This window comes from Sceloporus occidentalis, unplaced genomic scaffold (assembly GCF_023333645.1).
Source record: "Sceloporus occidentalis isolate IW3139 unplaced genomic scaffold, rSceOcc1.0.p SCAF_3, whole genome shotgun sequence".
NCBI classification, from domain to species: Eukaryota; Metazoa; Chordata; class Lepidosauria; order Squamata; family Phrynosomatidae; genus Sceloporus; species Sceloporus occidentalis.
Genome location: NW_028316983.1, coordinates 13,813,025 through 13,827,745, shown reverse-complemented (window position 1 = coordinate 13,827,745; position 14,721 = coordinate 13,813,025). Strand labels below are relative to the sequence as shown.

At 39.8% G+C, this 14,721-nt stretch overlaps 1 protein-coding gene across 1 annotated transcript in view; it reads left to right on the top strand.

The window, feature by feature from the left end:
• Nucleotides 1–14,721, top strand: part of CDH4 (cadherin 4) — a 587,236-nt gene that overhangs the window by 168,810 nt on the left and 403,705 nt on the right. The window contains exon 3 of the mRNA XM_089513685.1: nucleotides 4,474–4,644. Coding sequence (XP_089369811.1) covers nucleotides 4,474–4,644 — 171 coding nt within the window. The remainder of the gene's footprint in view (nucleotides 1–4,473; nucleotides 4,645–14,721) is intronic.

Below are 14,721 nucleotides of genomic sequence, written 5' to 3'. Positions count from 1 at the left end.
GGACAACTTTGGGAGCTGGGGATGTTTAGCCTGGAGAGAAAAAGATTAAGAGGTGATATGATAGCCCTGTTTAAATATTTGAAGGGGTGTCACATCGAGGAAGGAACAAGCTTGCTTTCTACTGCTCCAGAGAACAGGACCAGGAACAATGGATGCAAGCTGCAGGAAAAGAGATTCCACCTCAACATTAGGAGGAACTTCCTGACAGTAAGGGCTGTTCGACAGTGGAACAAACTTCCTCGGAGTGTAGTGGAGTCTCCTTCCTTGGAGGTCTTTAAGCAGAGTCTGGATGGCCATCGGGGATGCTTTGATTTGGATTTCCTGCATTGTAGAAAGGGGTTGGACTGGATGGCCCTTGTGGTCTCTTCCAACGCTACGATTCTATGATTCTATGACACATACAGATTCATTAAACAGACAAATTAAGAAAGACAAGGAGAACATAAAGCTAGGCTGTTCAACTTGACAAAAGAAAGTTAAAAGAAGACTTAGTGAGAGAAACAGCCACACACCCCTCACCATCAGAGGATATTGACTCTAACGGCAATAACAGGATATTGACTGTATAAGTTCAGACAGTTGAGGAATGCTGGTGAATTCATGCTTCAGAATGAACATTAGGGATATCACTGAACGCATCCCATCTCCTCTTCTCACTCTCTGCAGCACACCATCCTGTCACCTTCCTTGTCTAGTCATAGATAGGCTGGGCATCATACACTTGTGGAAGCAGACTAAGCTGGGTGTGGAAGTGAATGCACAAACAGATGCTATGTGTTTTGTTCAACAGTCTGATCCACCAATTGGGATTGTGAGCATGAAGCTCCAATTACATTCTCTGGTTAGCATATTAGGGACTCCGAGCTTGCTGTCAGTGTCTTCTCCTACTATTTTTTCCTCCTTGATGATAACTGCTCTGCAGTGTATCAAAACAGGATCATATTGACCAGGGGATTCTCAGAGTTCTAGTCCAAAAAAACTACCTCTTTCAAACTCTGAATGAAATTAAATCCATTGCCGGAATGCGAGTCTGCCTGAAATGTGTCTTTGTTATCCCAAGCCCTGCTATTTCTATGCCATATCAGGTTGCTGGGTGCTTTGAAGCAGTATTTTTTGTGTAGCAGCACTGTGCTGGTGAAATTCTCTTCATTGTTCTTAAGAAGGCTGTTGAAGATAACATTGTTTTGCCAAGTCTTTCATGTTTAACACTATGCTCTGATTTTCCTATTAATCCTTTGTTTTCCTGGCTGAAATCCTGAGAGTATCTTACTTGTATGTGTTCCCCTATAGAAGTGGTTGGACATTTTTCTCTGATGCAGAACAGCTGCACTCAGTTCCAGATTGCAAATGCCAAGTTGCATGTGCAATACCATTGCAGGTGCACATTGGTTTGTACATTGGGTTTTGCATGAGGATGCACGAAGCTGCCATCAGCACAAGCATTATATAATCAATGCAACATTGTGTTTAGATTTATGGAGACACATGGAGGATTATGCTGGAGAACCTGAACGCAGCATCCAAGCAACAGTAACTTAGTGTGTAGTTTTCTGAATTGTATGTTTGTTTTTATTTGTACACCTTCCCACAGGCTTATTGAAGGAGGAATCATTTAAAAGATGAAAAATAAATCTTTATCAGGGTATTATCATTATTATTATTATTATTATTATTATCTGATAATAGAGGTTACAAATGTGTGAGATAGACTTGCACATTCCTAACTGTCATTTCCAGCCCCTTCCCACTAGTGAGTGAGGGTACAAGGAGCAGAAACAAGATCAGAGTCACAATTCCTTGTCATATGGCAGATCAATGGTGAGAGAGGAATGGAAGAGTCAACCTGCTGTGCCCTGAGTGCCAGAAGAACAGACCTCCATTGTATGGTGTGATTGCTTCGTGTTAAAGTAGATTTGGGGCACTGGGTCAGGAGATGATAGATAGTTATACTTTTGTAACTACATCAGCAATTTAGGCTCCCAGCCTATTATTATCATTGTTTTTGGTGTTGTCAGTAAGTCCATGTTGGCTTTTGCTATCTCTCCTCTGGTGCTGTAAAATGGAAGTTTGAAGGAAGCCCTATATGGCTTGGGCCCAGGGTACTTGGAGAACCGCCTCTCCCCATACATTCTGCCCCGCACACTCAGATCTGTTGGGAAGCAATTGTTATGTGTCCCAGAAGCAAGATATTCTACCACCACTCAGAGGGCCTTTTCTATCTCAGGCCCCATTCTCTGGAACTCACTTCTGGACGAGCTCCGCTCGGCCACCTCCCTGGACCACTTCAAAAAGGGGCTTAAAACTTTTCTGTTCCAGCAGGCTTACCTCTAGCATTCCATGTTGCCCCCTTCTCTCTCCTCATTGTTTTGGCAATTTTGTGCTAGTTGGGAAACTTTTTAAGATTTTGTATTTTCTGTATTTTAATTTTGTTGTATATTGATTGTATTGTGTTTTTGGCTGTTGTGACCCGCCTTGATCCCAGGAAAGGCGAGCTAAAAATAAAGTTTTTATTATTATAATATATATATATATATATATATATATATATATATCCCCATTCAGATCTTGATGTTGCTTCTCTGTATGATGAAACCACTACCCTATGGTGTATGATAACCCCTGTTAAAATGGCCAATTGCCACTTTACCTGCAGTGTACACAATCACCTATAAATATCTATTCTAATGTCAGAAAACCTCATTAGGAGTGACAAAGAAGCATGTTCCACTCACTTGCCATCAAATATTTCCAAAAGAATGAAAAGACCGAGATGGTCTTGCTGAGCCAATACTAATTATTTCAGCATCCAGAGGGCTTTGGGATTCATGTTAATTCTCAAGTCTCTCTTTAGCTCAAATTCATTCCCCTGTGTAAACATGGCAGAGCACAAATTATTTGACCATCCCTTCGTAATTTGTCCCTCATTCTCGCATGCCAATTATCTCTGCTGACCCAAACCTCTGCTTTCTGAAGATTCCCCCAGTTGGGAATTTCAAGCTGACTTTGAAAAGGATTCTCTTTTGCACACCCAAGCGTAGCAAGTGTTTAGGTCTCTCGGATACATAAGTGCATTCCATGCTTCTGAGTGCTCTTTTACATTAATGGTACCTCTTGTTAATGAGGATCAGAAAAGCATATTCAACAAGCAGCATTAAGTATGGGTCCTAGAGAAAGCCTGAAATGGAAAGGAAAAAGAGCTAAGTAAACATGAGGCAGAATTAACAGTATATAGGAATCAGCATTATACCAAGGGAGACTATTTGTCCATCCAAGCCACAAATATTTGATCTATATTGACTGGTAGATACTCCACAAGCAGAAGTCTTTTGCATCAACTGCAAATTGACCCCTTTAACTCAGTTTGTCTGGGATTGGACCTGTATATACCCTCAGAATGAACAAGCTGTGGTACTGTCTCTAATAGAAGCTCTGTTCTGGTGCAGTTTTGGGATGGGATGGGAGCATGCTTTTTGGACTTCAGTTGCCAGAATCCATTAGATTGGAATTTCAATCCAAAAAAAGGTTAAATTTCCTCAGCTAGGGTCTAGTGAATGATGTTTTCAATTCACACCATTAAGATTTGGATTAGAAGCACAGCTATAATGCCCTGGGGTAATGTCTAACTCCCCCCCCCCTCTTGATTCATAATGTAGAAAATATATTCTTGTCCTTTCCCAGAACAATACTGGAAAATGGTTTCAAGGCCAGAGTTTTCTAGAGTTGTATTCTAGAACATGGCCACATAGCCCGAAAAACCCACAAAAAACTATGTTCTGGAGTTTGGTGATTTCTTAGCAAACTTTCCTAGCATCCTCTCTCATGATGAATGAGAATTTTTCTGTGAATATCCTTAGCATCTGTAAAGAGAGCTGTGTTGAGTCTCTTGCATGATGGCTTCTCTGGACAACCTTTGATCCTCCTACATGAATCCCATTCCTTAATAGCTACAGATAAGTCAACAGCACTTTTAACATTTCAGGCTAGCGAAGAGCTTAATGCTGCATAATGGACCCAGACCTACCACTGGTAACGCCGGGGGTGTTTGCGGCTTGTTTCATTTTGTTCCTGTGATTGATTATATTTATTAGAAATCTGCAGATTTTATCCTCCAAGGAACTGATAAAGCTTCCTGCCGTTGGTATAATGAAGACAATCCGTCGTAGAAGAAGGCTTGATTGTCTAATGACAGCTCTATACGTCTGTAAAAATGAAGTCGTGGCAAAGATGTCAATAAAAGTGCCGCATGCTTTTGTAATGCAGAGATGTTTGCCTCATTGTAATAACAATATTTTTTGCAGCTATTTCTCAGTCTGAATGAGCGTCAACAAACACAGCAACCAGCCCTGATGAGTTATTTTTCTTACATACATCAGATTGTTGTTCAGTCTTTTGTATTGTTTTATTTATTTTTTAAAAAAATAATGAAAACTAAGCAAAAACAAAATAATATTTTTCCCCTTTCCAAATCAGCAGAAAGGGAAGAACACGTCGGCAGATCTCTTGCAGCAGCCCAGCGATACTCTGCTACCGTGGCGCCATCACCAGAATTCACATGGGCTCAGGCGGCAGAAGCGAGACTGGGTTATCCCTCCAATCAATGTGCCTGAAAATTCAAGAGGACCCTTCCCTCAGCAACTGGTTAGGGTGAGTGTAATGGCTGAATAGTTTTATCTCCATGGTATCATCCGTGATGCGGGACCACCACATATGAAAAAAGATGGTTGAATTGTTTACCTTCCAAACCCTTATTGGTGGTGCGTCATCTCCCAAGAGAAAGCTTATTTCTTCAAAAAAAGTCAACAGAAGTATTACCTTTATTACCTTTTAATACATATCACAGTTTTATATATACACACACATTAAACATTAAAATTTGACTTCCTACCATTCAGCTGTTGGCTAAAATGGTTATATAGTATTCCTTCTATTGCTAAATTTTGTTTATCTAATCTATCATATCCATTAGCAATAATGTACCCCATTTTTTCTCTCACAGCTATCCCATACTGCAGAAATAAATCAGTTTGACACGACTTTAACAGTCATGACTCCATCCTTTGGAATCGAATTCTGGAGTTTGTATATTGGTGAGTTTAGTAAATTGGTCTGTAAATGAGGCCTGGTGTCTCACCAAACTAAAAATCCCAGCTTTCGGTAGCCTAGGGTCATGGCCTAACTGGTGTCAAACTGCTTTACTTGCAGTGTGGATACACACTCAGATATATTCAGCATCACCCAGTGTTTCTTGAAGTTCCAAAATGTGTTCTCTCTTAGTAGTCTTGTTTACTTGTCCATTTTGATGAAGTTGCATAGATTCAATGTCCGTTCTTCTTGCATTGGAGTTTTTGCTTCTTTCTAATATATATATATATATACTAATGTAGCCGCTGTTACCATAAACAATATTACTCTTTCTCTTTTTCTAAATTATCAACTAATATATTTAACAAACTTTGGATTGTTCTAGTTTCACTTCAAACTTTATTTTATATTTTTTTAAAAATTAATTTGGACCCAGTATTCATTTGCTTTTTTGCAGGACTACCACATATTTAAAAGATACAATATTAGCAGTACATTTCCAATATTTGTTGGGAGATCCTTTATCCATTTTTGATAATTTGTCAGGAGTCAAATACCATTGGTAAAACATTTTATAATAATTTTCTCTCAGATCAAAACTCAATATAAAATTTTATATTTTATATCATGTCTTCTCCCATTGATCCAACTGTATTATTTGTCCAATATTTTGTGCCCATTTGTTCCTAAAATCCTTAATTGACTCCTCTTCCATTTCTTTCTTAAGAGTATTTGGTATAATTTTCCAATTCAAAGCTTGCCTTCTGAACATAATAGTATCTCAAAATCTGTTGTTTTTTTAATCCTTGAATCCTTTATTTTTAAAAAATCCTTCTTGAATCATTCCTGCCTCCCAATATGTGTTGTCATTGTTGATACATTGTGGGGGGAAACACTCTTCACATGCTTGAAGTTACCTTTGTTTATATTAGTAATCTTAAAAAGAGGCAATTACTTGTTAACAGCCCCCTCGCTACCTTTTTCACCAACTGTACTTAGCCAGGTTGGTTTTACTTTTCTGTTCAGTTGAACAAGCCTCCCATTAGCCAGTTGTTAAATATTTGTGATTTTCTCTAACCTCCTTCAGCAAGTTAGTAATGTTTAAGATCATTTTGTGACATCACCTCACTAAGTGGCATGGTTGTATATTATAGTTTACAGGGAGACTTTTAGTCTTAGCCCCAAACACTTAGAAAATGTGCCAAAAGAAAGCCTGAGTGAGAAATAGTGTATATGGATATGTTTGCTGTCAACAACTGCAGCAAAACATAAGCCCACACCGTGTATTTTTCTATCCACCAAGCGTTTCATTTTGGAAGCAAAAACAAATATTGTATAAAACAAATAAAAGGAAGAAGTAAAAGCCACCAGCCGACGTTTTGTCAAGCTGTCCCCTGGAAGAAAATTGCAATGTAATTGCAAGAAATTTAAGAAAATAATTGGACAAAATGAGGGTGCGTCATTTGCATGCCTTGTCAGGAAACAAAGCTTCCTGAGTTCTTTCCAGGATTAAAATGAATGCTGTCATTACCTGCTCCATACTGATTAGCCATTGCCTTGCTAAGCACATGACACTCGGAAGAGAAAAGTGGTTTGTTCAATCCCTCCAAGGTGCAAGCAGTCTTGATAACATAAATTACATCTGAAAATTTACATTCTTAGCCCACTGTGTACACAGGATGATACATGAAATGTAAGGGGGATGTTTGAGTACTAGAAGCAAGCTCATATTGTCTCCTTTATATCCACTCTTTGTATAGTTGTGGCAACTGGTGAAGCAAGTAATGCTTCCCAAATTACAAGTTATAGAAAGGGAAAGAACCTCAGATGCACACAGATATTACTCTTATTGTACCTACATAAGGTACTGGAGAATCCTGCCTTAAATTGTGTAGTGTCCTGTTGTACAATCATCCAGGCAAATGATTGCTGCTTGTTGTGACAAACACTGTAAGGTAGGAGTAGGGAACCTGAGGGAGGATTACATTTCACATCAGCCCCAGCAAGCATGGGCAATTGTTGTGAATTATGGGAACTGTAGTCCTGAACATCCAAATGGCATCAGGTTGATGTCAGTGCTATAAACTATGCCTTGCACTAGATGACATCCAAAGTCCCTTCCAGTTCTGTGATTCTGTTATGCTTTGCTTTTGCTTTTCCTGAATATTTTTGTTCATTTTCACTGGATAACCCCAATATCTATAGATGTGTTTATGCAATGGTCTTCTTTAGTCATGAGGGACAGCATTTTCCACCTGGTTGACATAGGAGTTTAGCATGGCACCAAACTGGTATTTATCATGAGCAGATCGACATAAGTACTGTACATAGAATAATCATAGAATCATAGAATTGGAAGAGACCACAAGGGCCATCCAGTCCAACCTCCTGCCATGCATGAATTCATAACCAAAGCATCCCCGACAGATGGCCATCCAGCCTCTGTTTAGAGACCTCTAAGGAAGGAGACTCCACTACACTGCAAGGGAGTATGTTCCACTGTCGAACAGCCCTTACTGTCAGTAGGTTTCTCCTAATGTTGAGGTGGAATCTCTTTTCCTGGAGCTTGCATCCATTGTTCCGGGTCCTAGTGTCTGGAGCAGCAGAAAACAAGCTAGCTCCCTCCTCAATATCACATCCCTCCAAATATTTAAACAGGGCTATCATATCACCTCTTAACCTTCTCTTCTCCAGGCTAAACATCCCCAGCTCCCTGAGTCGTTCCTCATAGGGCATGGTTTCCAGACCTTTCACCATTTTAGTCGCACTCCTTTGGACACGCTCCAGTTTCTCAACATCCTTTTTAAATTGTGGTGCCCAGAACTGGACACAATATTCCAGGTGGGGCCTGACCAAAGCAGAATACAGTGACACTATTACTATACTTTTATTGATGCAACCTAAAATTGCATTGCCTTTTTTAGCTGCCGCATCACACTGTTGACTCATGTTCAACTTGTGGTCTACTTGGACTCCTAGATCCCTTTCACACATAGTTTCATTCAGCCAGGTGTCACCGATCCTATATCTGTGCATTTCATTTTTCCTCCCTAAGTGCAGTACCTTACATTTCTCCATGTTGAAATTCATTTTGTTAGCTTTGGACCAGCTTTCTAGTCTATTCAGGTCATTTTGAATTTTGATCCTGTCCTCTGGAGTATTAGCTATTCATCCTAATTTGGTGTCATCTGAAAATTTGATAAGTATGCCCCTAATTCTGTCATCCAAGCCACTGATAGATGTTGAATAGTACTGGGCCCAGGACAGAACCCTGTGAGACCCACTGGTCACTTCTCTCTAGGATGAAGAGCAGCCATTATTGAGCACCCTTTGGTGCACTTCTTCACTGATTTTCTTTTCAAAGGAAACAATGAAAAATTTAGAAACTCTCTTCTCACTTTGAGAAACATTTTGCAAACTGTGCAATTTATATTATTTTCTGCACAGAAAATGTTGCTTTCTGTCTACCCCCACCACTGTTTTCCGCACAAAATAACACATGTGAATTTTGCCCAGAATAAGACTTGAGCTACAAATTATCTGCTTAGGAAATAACATTTTCTACACAGAAATTAATGTTTCTGCAGAAAATAAAAATTTCTGCATGGAAATATTATTTTCTATGCAAAAGTCCTGCTGATATCTATGCAAAACAATGATATGTGACATTTGTGTAGAATATGTTCCTAATTGCAAAGATTTTAATCATCCAATCAGGATTTCTTAACACTCAAGAAACAGTTTTGTTTTGACCTTTTTTGAAATATTTCCCCTCTTCTTAACATGGGAGGCATTTTCCAAAACAGCAATGGGCATTTTCTGTCTCAGAATCCAGGACACTTACATTAATAAATTGTAGGCCAAACTGCAGGCTTAGGGCAACCAAACAATGACCCCACCCTCCAAAACTGTATCTCTACATTTTCACAATACCACCCAGAATGCCCTAAAATACAGGGGGGGAAAGCATATAAACAAATTAGTAACATACAAAGTACCTGTGATGGACACTTTAGTGCTGAGTGAAAAGCTGAACTTCAAAAAAGTTGTGGATCAACAGTAAAACAGCAAAACAAGTCCTAAAAATCAGGGCAAAAATTAAGGTGGAGACATTTTTGTGTAACACTAAGGAAGGGAGGCACTATTGTAAAACATTTTAGCTCACTTTTTCAAATTGGAGTTTGGTAACAGTAAGGGGGGGGGGGTTAATGCAGTTGAATGTGGAGAGTGACAAATCAAAGCTGAATTATCCCTAAAAGCCAAAATGACTAAACTGAGGCTATCATACTTTGGTCACATCATAGGACAACACGAACCTTTGGGAAGACAAGAATTTTGGGGAAAGTTGAATATAGAGAGCAAAGAGGAAACTCACGCTAAAGATAGATTTGATCAAGAAAAGTGCAACGCTGCCTTTTCCAGATTTGAGCACTGATGGCTGGGGCTCATGAAGGTTTACCATTCATAGGGTCACCAAGAGTTGAAGCAATTTGACAACAAAAAACAATAGCAAGAGTTCCTTGTCACTTCTCCCCCTCATTTCCCACTTGAAATCAGCACATGCAGAGCTTGTTTTCTCAACCAGAAAGGAAAAGACACAGAGGGTCTACATCACTGCTTTTCATTGTGGGAGTAGCCTCTGAGATACTGCCCCAAATTCATCATCATTAAGGGTATTTTGGCCTGTTCAGTCAACCATCCATATGCATGGTTTCTGCATCCACAGATTCAGTAATCCATGGCTTTAAAATATTCTATTTTTTCTTGATTTTGCAATTTTGTGTAAGGGATACCATATTGCTACACCATTATATTTATTGGAACTTGAGCATCTACAGGTTTTGGTATCCACAGGGGGCTTGGAGCCAAATCCCAATCTTAATCTCTTTAATGTGATAATTAAGACAAAATATCATGTTGGCAGAGACCTCCCTGCCTGACACAGATATTCTTCTTTTAAAAAATGTAGGTGACCACTTTTGTTCTGTTTTCAGATGTTCCTGATTGTAGATCCAGAAACATTCACACATCTATTTTCTATTCAGGACAGTGAAAATAACTGAAATCAGTAGGGAAACTGAGTGCATGGGAAACTGGCTAGCTGAGGGTGAAATGGAAATGCCCACCATGGTTATATGCTCAGTTGGATGGATCTTGTCCCAGAGTAGAAGAGATTTAAAAGAAGCACACACACGATACACAGCTCTAGTGCTGGCCACAGCTCAGGTTAAAGTTCAAGCTGGAGCCAGGGCTTCAAAGACAGGTCAGCTATTTGAAGGCAGGAAGATGGGAGAAGAGGGGACAGGAGACAGGTTGAAGGAAGTGCATAGAAAGAAGTGGTGAACACTGACAAACTCAAAGGAGGAGAGATAGGAATGGAGTACATTGGAAGAGAGTGGAGATAGTCAGGAGGTAAGGCAAGAGATAAAGTGAAGGAGGAGAAAGGAAAAGGAGGCCAAGAAGAGATTAACGGAGGGCAGTAAAAGGAGAACCATTGACAAGTAGACAGCGAAGAGGGACAAGGTGGGAAGCCTGGAAAGAAGCATCAGCTTACCAGGGAATGACAGAGGCCTAGGTAGAGTAGAAACAAGTGGGGAAATAGCTGGAAGTAGCAGAGAGACAGAGAAGGCAAAGCTAGAGAGGGAACTAGGCTTGTAGAAGAGGATAGCAGGGAAGAGAGATGCACAAATTGGAGGGCAATGAGAAATAGGAGGTCTGCAAAAGATGCAAGAAGAGTGGAAAGGCATTTCCTTTTCATTTTTGTTGTTCTTGTTAACTGAAATGCTTCCAGGAGTTATGGCCTCACTCCTGGAGGCAAAGGTTGCAACACAGTGTCTCCCCAAGATTTTGGTGAGATGGAGTAATTTTATTTATTAAGGTTCTAAAAAATACTTTTACCCCACTACATCTTCATTCCTGTCTCACTGACCTACCTTTTGACTCTAGAGAATCACTCTGAGCATTTGTTTTTCATGCATTAGGTGTGGAGCTGCTTTGGATCCCATCCCAGGAGAAAGACCGGGTATCCATTCAATAAATAAAATAATAAATAAATAAATTATGATCACCAGGATCTTTAGGCATCCAGTGTATAAAAATAACACACACACACACACATTTTAAAAGGAGTGTGACTATGTCCTTTTTGCAGCCGGCTGGATCCTGTTTCCATTTCTTTTATAGGTCAAACTCATTTAAAATTCATGGGCAAATCTTTTTTGGCTCTCAGCTCCTCATCCGGCTTTCTATTGTGCATAGAGAAAGTTCCATTTTATGGGAAGTTGATTAGCAGCTTGTCAGTATTTTTAGCAGGGCTGCGCGTGAATGAAGTTTCAATCCTTGCCAAGGTGAATAAAGCTGGATGTAACCCGCATGAGCTTGAAGTACAACCTCTTTCCCGTTCTGCTGGGATGAGCTATAATTCTCTGTTCATTAAAGCATTTCATTCTTGGGAAAATATGGTAAATGAAACAAGCAGTGCTATGTTATTCTTGCAAATGTATTCAGCCCTCTCTGTCAATTGCAATCGCTCTTCATTCCAGGAGTTTTGCTTGTAAGCTTCAACTAATATGTGGGCTTGATTAACCAGTATTCAAAGTATGCCATAGAGCAGAGACTAAAACCATTTTCAGACATTATCATCAGGCTAAATGATCTCACTTGGTAGATAGTAAGGCAGTTAGTCTAACTTATATGTATTTGTGACAAGACGAATATAATTCAGAATGCAGCAACCATACTCTGCCTTTCTCATTAGGGGAGGACTTGTTGCCACAATTCTATTCGCTCCCAACCCACCAAACTATATACATTTAGTATATAGATGCTACAACATCTTTTGCTTGGGCCGCATTTACACTGCAGAAATTATCCAGTTTGACACCACTTTAACTACCATGAATCAATACTTTGCAATTCTGGGATCTGTAGTTTGTTGTGGCACCAGAGCGCTCTGACAGAGAAAGCTATATGTCTCACAAAACTACAATTCCCAGAATTCCATAGCATTGAGCCATGACAGTTAAAATGGTGTCAAACTGTATATTTCTGCAGCCTCAGTTAGTTTCTAACATGCTACAAGATTCCTTCCCATACTGGTATTCCAGAATAGAATGGCTGTGTGCTGTTTCCTCTTTTGTCTCCAACAGCCTTGACATCTTTAACAGATACAAAGATAGGACATATAGGTTGCATCTGCACTGCAGAAATAATCCAGGTTGACACCACTTTAACAGCAGATGTGATATGATAGCCCTGTTTAAATATTTGAAGGGATGTCATATTGAGGAGGGAGCAAGCTTGTTTTCTGCTGCTCCAGAGAACAGGACACAAAACAATGGATGCAAGCTACAGCAAAAGAGATTCCACCTAAACATTAGGAAGAACTTCCTGACAGTAAAGGCTGTCCGACAGTGGAACACACTCCCTCGAAGTGTAGTGGAATCTCCCTCCTTGGAGGTCTTTAAACAGAGGCTGGATGGCCATCTGTTGGGGATGCTTTGATTTGGATTTCCTGCATGGCAGGGGGTTGGACTGGATGGCCCTTGTGGTCTCTTCCAACTCTATTATTCTATGATTCTATGAATTCTGGGAACTATAGTCTATTGTGCTGTCTGACAGTTAAGGCTAAATGTCTCACAAAACTGCAGTTCCCAGTATTTCATTCCATTGCACCATGGCAGTAAAAGTAGTGTCAAACTGAATTATATATGTCGTGCAAATGCTACGCAAATCTTTCTTGCCAGGAACAGCTGCCTTTGTTGAATTTGGCCAATGTGAAGAATTTTGTTCAGTTCATTTTTCATAAAGGCAAGTGAAAATTCTCTCATTCCTTCATAAATAGGATAGATGTAACTTGAAATGTTTAAAAAAAAAAAAAGAAACAAATGCAAAAGCAAGGAAAACATAGATTTTCCAGTCTTAGGAACCAAATACCTAATTTTAGTCATCTATCTGTTTATCTCTTTGTTTTTGTTTTTCTGTTTGTTGCCTTGTAATTTACTTTTGTCTTGGTTGGCTAATGTGCAGCCAAACAAGGAATGCCAAAAGAAACTGTGTCTCACTTTTGTTCTATTCAGAAATTTCAGCATCCTTTTAAACATCTTTGATATCAGCCCTTTGGAGAAGATGGAAATTATCCATCATAGCCTGGTGTTCCTGAAGTGTCTTGTTGTTTGGAACTTAACATTTCAGAAACCATTAACCTCTAACTTCATGAGGGGAAAAAAATAACAGATGGTATTTGCCGGCAGCCATGCAATGTTTGTTGAGGACAGACCCATGAAGTCATTCTTGAAAAGATAATAAAGATCTTCCTTTCTTCCTAAGGAGACCTTGGACAGTGGTCCAATGGGGCAAGGAAACTTATTTGAGTAGGAAGCCAAGTGCTCCCCTGGCATCTAGCTACATGAAAGAAAAAATAAATATCTTGTCCCCAAAATTTAAAAAAAGTCCTACAAATGAAATTTTCCTTCACTCCCTAAATTTCTGGCATTGCAAAGTGAGACAATGAAAATTGTTCACACACCTAGAACTCGTATATTTGCTGTGTTTGCATTCCCTTGGTATCCTTGCCTCTCCCTTTCTCTTAGATGCCCCACTGAAGCTTTAAATTACTGCAATGCTACAGATTTAGAGACTGAAGAAAAATGTTATGGGGGAAGGACAGAGTTCATATGGGGGCAATACCCTCCCCACCCCACTCTATCCCTTGGCCCTCTTGACCCCTTCTGTGGGCTGGATGACACCCACTTGGAAAGTTATGTGACATTTTGGGTTCATTGTTTAGTGAGGATTTAGGTCATTAACAATTGCCTGACCATGCTGATGCCACCACAAGACTTGCTCTATGCATGGAAAGCAGGATGGGGAATTTGAATATTATAGTCAAAGATACCAGTCACGTGGACACGTTTACATCCATGCTGTAAAGACCAGAGGATTTATTGCACAAACCCCATTCTCGCCAGAGTTGCACTTTCCAGTGAAGATGTCTGTTGGAATTCCCTGCATCACTACATGTTTTAGCAATTGCATAACTGCTGCCATCATGACTCCTTAATTTCAGTTCTTTGCCCTATGTCCTACCAAGCATACCTTCCAGGGTATGTATGTATGTATGTATGTATGTATTTATTTACATGTTTTTGCAGCATTCTGGAGCGCTGCTACTGTACTTTAATTCTTTTTTTAAGAGAACAAATAGAAACAAAAGTAATCAGGCTGCTTGGGAATAGCGAGAGAGAACTGAGACAGGAGGGGATACTGACTATATGTGAATGCCAATAAGGTGACTGCCCTAGCAGTGACAATTTGCCCCAGGAGACTTATGCTATTGAGAGATCATTGATGGGTTTTCCCCATCAGTGAAAAGGAACAACCTAATTCTTGTTGAGAGACACAGCAGCTGTGGGTTGGAGGCATTGTTGTGTGATAAGTATCATCAAAGCGACTTTCTCCCGGATCTAATCACAGTTTAAAAGCTCCATGTAGTAATTTCTAAGAACACATAGAAACTTGGCTTAGGGAGTAGCTGCCTAGAGATCAAAAGTGGAGCAAACATAGACTAATGGAGGCTGGTCTCATGTTACTTGAGCAGTGGTTGATTTTGGGCTTCAGCTCAAATTTGGAGGAACTATC